The sequence below is a fragment of the Haliaeetus leucocephalus genome, unplaced genomic scaffold (assembly GCF_000737465.1).
Source record: "Haliaeetus leucocephalus isolate CR32 unplaced genomic scaffold, Haliaeetus_leucocephalus-4.0 Scaffold240, whole genome shotgun sequence".
NCBI lineage: Eukaryota > Metazoa > Chordata > Aves > Accipitriformes > Accipitridae > Haliaeetus > Haliaeetus leucocephalus.
The window spans coordinates 2,950,422-2,955,848 of record NW_010972676.1 but is presented as its reverse complement, the minus strand read 5'-3'; the positions used below and the strand labels follow the sequence as shown (position 1 = coordinate 2,955,848).

At 43.5% G+C, this 5,427-nt stretch overlaps 1 protein-coding gene across 1 annotated transcript; it reads right to left on the bottom strand.

Moving 5' to 3' along the window:
• Positions 1-846: 846 nt before the first annotated feature.
• On the bottom strand, positions 847-3,642 carry OTOS (otospiralin). Its single transcript, XM_010568239.1, has 3 exons — positions 3,591-3,642; positions 3,231-3,257; positions 847-1,031 (listed from the first exon to the last, which is right to left on the bottom strand). The coding sequence occupies exons 1-3, from the start codon at positions 3,640-3,642 to the stop codon at positions 847-849; spliced, it is 264 nt and encodes an 87-aa protein (XP_010566541.1).
• Positions 3,643-5,427: the final 1,785 nt, after the last annotated feature.

The following is a 5,427-nucleotide window of genomic DNA, read 5'->3' as shown; positions in this document are numbered from 1 at the left end:
CCGCTTTCTCGTTGGCGGCCAGGTCCATCAGCAGCCCCGTGCTTCCCCCTGCCTGGGAAAGCAGGCGCTAAGAGCGGCCGGGCCGCGGCCGGGCAGCACGGCCCTGCCATCCCCAACCTCGCAGGCAGCTCCCCCAACACCTCCCCACCTCACCTCATCAAGATCCACGTAAGGACCGGCTCCCTCAGGAAACATCTCGTCCACCGCCGGCTTCATGGCGGCAACCCCGCTCGGCCCCCGTCGCGCCACCGCTTCCGGACGCACAGCGCCTACTTCCGTTACGAGGCCAGCCAGCGGCCTGCCGCTCTGTGCGCTTGGCGGTATCGCCTCTCTCTGGTTGCCCTGTGCGGGGCGGGCCCCGCCGCTGCCATGGCGAGGAGGGCGGGGTGGCTCCGCCATTTTACTCACCCCGCCTTCCTCGCCATGGCAACGGCGGGGCCGGGCGCAGGCCCCAGGCCTGACGTGAGGAAGATGGCGTCGAGCTAGCCAAGGGGCTGCAAAGGATGAGGCTGTGAATTCTACTGGTGGTCCTTCCAGCTACCAGACGGGGTGAGCTGGCATTTAACTACTATACACACAGAGAGTGGTTTCCTGAGTCAATGCTGCGAGCATTTTTTTTGTGTAAAAAAAACTTCTCAAAACCACACAACAGAATCAAGGAGTTTATTGATTTCGCACAAAAGCATAAATTGTAAAAAAGACAAGACTATATAAAGCATGAAACTCCATGCATGACTGCTATGAGTATTAATAAGTGGCTGAGGGGCCGTTCAGGTGCGGTTGCTGGCAGCCATGTATTCACTTACACATCTTGGCACCAGTTTCAGCAAAAAACGAGCAAAGCAGTTAGTGCTCGTGGTTGGGCACGTGATAGCCAAGGTGACTCCCAAAAGGAAACTGGGCAAAGAAGGCTCTGGCCATTTCATCGATCCTGTCATAGGCTCCCAGGGTCCGGAAATATTCCACATAGGACCAGAAATCATTGGATGAGAAGGGCCAGTATGGCAAGGCTACAGATTCCTGGTAGAGATCTAAAAAAAAATAATTAAAAAATATTGCAGATTACTACAATACAAAGCATTTTTGTTGAAATCTTGGGCCTGGGAGCCAACATGGTTTCGGGTTGTGGGGCTCCCCCAGCAGCAGAGAGACAGGCAGAGCCATTTCCCCCTCTCCGTGCCCCTGCTCTGCAGAAGAGGAAGCCAGTATTCTCTGCTCCAGTTGCACCAGGAATGACAGAGTGGGACAAGATGGAAAGCAGGAATTAAGGGACACCATCAGCATTTGGGGAAATTCAAGAATTCATTGGGCTGCTTTAACTTCTAGGAGGCTGCTGGTTATTTAAAAGCAAGGATCAATAGCAATTGAATGCTATTTTTCCTCATTCCACACCATTTCCTCTGCCCAATATAAAAATATAAAGAATAAGGTGCCATCATCTATGCTGTGCCCATGCAGCTGCCCGCTCTGCCCACAGGAGAGCCAGGGGAAAGGGCCATGCAGTTGCTCCCTTGCCATCCCAGCATCAAGGCAGCTCAGCTGAGTACAGCAGAAACCAGAGGTGCAGGATCCACCCCAGGGTCCCGGGGACTGGGTCTGTGCTACCCCGACATTGCTTGGGACCACAGAGTTGTGCCTCATCTCAGCAGGCCATAGGAAACAGGCTAAGGAAATGGAGAGGAAAGGCATTGCCACTTGGAAGACAGCCTGCTCTAGGAATACCTGAGAAAATAGGAAATGCTCATTGAAACAAGATTTCAAATTCAGCAGGAAAATGAAAACAAAATCAATTCTGAAAATGCAGGAGCTCGACCACCCTTGGGCCCAAATCTGGGCAAACAGAGAAGCATATATAAAATGTAAACACTAGCTGAGACCACACAGTTACAAATGTCTGTCTTTGCAGCAAAACTAAACCCAGTATTTTGATTTAAAGCCCATTTAAATAGATGGGAGCCATTCCACTCACCAGGCTCAGCTTTGGACCAGGATCTTTAGTGGGAATTAAGAGCCTTCAACAATCCTATTGTCAGACCTTAATTTTACAGAGTAAAGTTTGCAGCGCACAGGCGGCATATACCAAATCAAATGAACCAGCCAAATGCTGTCTGCAGAGGAGAATTCACTGTTTATACCAGCTGACCTTAAATTCACTTTGCAGTCTGCTGTTTGGCCCAGTGTGAAAGAAAACCATAATTGTTGGTAATGAGAGCAACATGTTACTGCCTGAACAACGTTTTATTTTTAGATTGACACACACTCTCCTGACTGTCCAAGAGGTTGCTGCAGAAATATTTGCTGTGCACAAATACAATAGCACCCTTAAACTTGTGAAAACAGAGATGATACATTCAAAAGATTTTAGAACCATAAGGAAATATAATGGAGCATAGGGAAAAATGTTTTGAATTAAAGGTAATCATATTAGCCCTTATTTTGTATATGTATTTCTATTTTCCATATCTATTATAATACTCTCCCTGCATATTTGTATCTGTGCACTCAGGATGCTGCTGGCTATCCTGCTGGTTACAGGGGGATGTACACCAGCAAGTACTTTGTTATTGCAGATACTTCTAAGCAACTTTGTTTTCAGAAAGAATTCTGTCTGAAAACACCAAAGAGAGGTTAACTAATACAATCATCAGTAAGCCAGTGTAAACATCATTAGGATGTTAAGGAGTTTTTTAATCAAAGGCAAACACTAATCCAATGGGCTAATCATGCAACGTGACACGAACCACAGGGTAGCTGTGCTAAGGGATTTATTCCAACATTTCTTTAATTGGATTTGTGGCAATTTGTAAATTTTAAGCATTTTGTCGTGCACGTCAGTATTTCTTGCCCATAACCAGACAGACATATAGTATTAGTGTTCAGGACAGACAAAATTCTCAGACATCTAATATGCTTTTAAGTCTGGTGCTTTCCAATTACAGTTTTGTACAACAGAATTAGTGATTTGACCATAACCCCCCCCCTTTTTTTTAAGACTGCAAGTATATTAGCTCTATTATTAGACATTAATATGTCAGCTTTTAATAAATTTTTTTAAATTTCAAAAAAGTCACTCTTCTTTCTCCACCAGAACTAGAGGAAAGCCCTTCCACAGCCCACTGCAGTTAGTAAGCGTCCTGCCAAAATCGCTGCTGGGGATCAGGTCTGGGAGTTACAAATGACTCTTTTAATTGTTAGTGATACAAGGAAAAGAAAAAGACATTAAGAATTACCATCTCCATCCTGGATTGATCGGGCATCTGTAAATAAAGAGGAAACTCATCGGTACCAGCTCCCACACAGAAGGACTTTCTGTTAATAAAAGGTTTGCTGTGTAGCCAGAAGCTGACAAGTTCTTTAATGCATATGTAGACCCTCTGTATAGCCAAACATTTTTTGTTTCTTGAACAGCTGAATAAGGAATTCCCCATTTGCAGTCCCTCAGTGCTACAAACCAAATACTCTCAACAGCCAGAGCAGTTGCAATAATACACAAGCAATATCTGATACTAAATAGAAGATACTGTATTAGTAACAAAATATTTCTGGCAGCTTGAAAAAATAAATGAGAATAAATTCATCAGTAACCTTACCTGTTAGCATGTTCATCAGCATACAGAAGAAAAACAAGACAATAAATGTCATCTTTTCTGCAAGACACTGCTTGTGTTTCTGAAAAACAATCTGTACAGCTGAGGATTATTACAAGATTAATAATTATGCAAAGTCTATTATTTCTTCTTTTATTAGAAGAATATGTTCCAAAACAGATTCTAATTATTAATTTAGGCATAACAAGATCCAATTACATTTTCTTACAGTTTCTGAACTGCAACACAGAGTATTAAAAGTACCACAGTCCTGAAGTGTGTACTGATATTTTATTTATAAGTGGCATAAATCTAAAAGGCTTCTCTGAACTGACATGAAATTAAGTGTCTTTGGAAATGTTTTATTTTGTGGTTAATTTAATTTCACTTTAGAAATTACCTCTCTCTCTCTCTCCTTTTCTTCTTCTCACAGTAGTAAAGGTCTGTAGCTCCGAGTCAGCTACAGAACTCCAAAAGGATTTCTGTTGCTGTAAAATAGCAGTGCTGTTTAAGGAAGGGTCGGGGGAAAAGGAGAGAAACGTCACCAAGTTAATACACCAATCTGATTTTGTCACCTTCAAGTAGCGATATTTTAACTGCTCACATTTGCATTATATTTCAGCACTGTCCATGGAAGAAACAGTAGACAGTTTCTGAGAGGAAATCAGAATCAACTTCAGCAATAATACTTTTGTATTTTGAAGACGGAGGGAGAAAATCCAGAAACAAATTCAGTGATTATTACCTTTACTGCCCTCCTGATTGTCTGTCTTTCTGCTGCTTTAGAAAAATAGATTTTAAATGTTATTCAAGCAAATTGCTAACAGGATACTGAGTTCCGCGTCCAACTGAGTCACAAAAACCACAAACACTTGACATTGGTTTATGTTCTTACTTGGCACCCTTAAAATCTAGATCTTAAAGTGTACATAGGCACCAAGCGCCCACGGAAATCAATTGGCTTACATTATGCAAAGTAGGTCCCAAATGACCTCAGCCATGCTGATGGTGCAGGTACTGCAGCCTTCGAAGGGAGTCGATAAGGTGCATTGAAATGCATTTTCACATTATACTGCTTTCCTGGAAAGATTCCGCTCCCAATGCCAAGCAGGTCCTTTGGGCTCCAATCTGTGCAGGCTGCTGAAAGGATCCAGCACTTTGAGAAGCCTGGAGGGAAGACACAGTTTGGAGAATATTCAGTTGATGTGTACATCTTTATTTTCTTTTAGCACAAAACTCCTGATGGTAGCAGGTGTGGTCAGGGACTAAGGTGTAGCACAAAGTGCTCTGCAACTCATGGGGAGATGTGGGGATTTCTGTGCTCCTAGAAGACGTGGCTATTCAGGTCATGTTGCCAAACCTGGCAGCTGTTTTCAGATGGCTCTACTCTAGAAAGGAGCCACTGAAATGCCAGTGCAGAGCTCGCTGCTGACATTCATGCTGCAATGATCTGATTGTACGGTTGCTGATTGGATCTGCTCTCTCAGCTGGGAGTTTTCAGTTGCCTTTATGGTCTACAAAATAATTTATCTATCTCGAGTCTAGACACCTGCATTTCCCAACTGTGTGTGTGTGTCCTAATATTGGTGCCTTTGCTCTACCACATCCACTTGTCTGCCACAGGAGTATCACGCCCAGAAATTCTGCATGTTCATGTAAAGTCCTGGAGTGGAGAGATCCAGCTGAGTGGCCTTGCAGGAGGCCCCAGCTTTGCTGGAGTTTATTCCTATCTACATGCAGAGTTAGGTAGTCTTGCCAAGAATTAATTAAAGATGTTCTGAGCAAGGGAGAGGGGGGGGAAAAAAAAAAAAAAAAAAAAAAAAAAAAAAAAAAGTGTTTT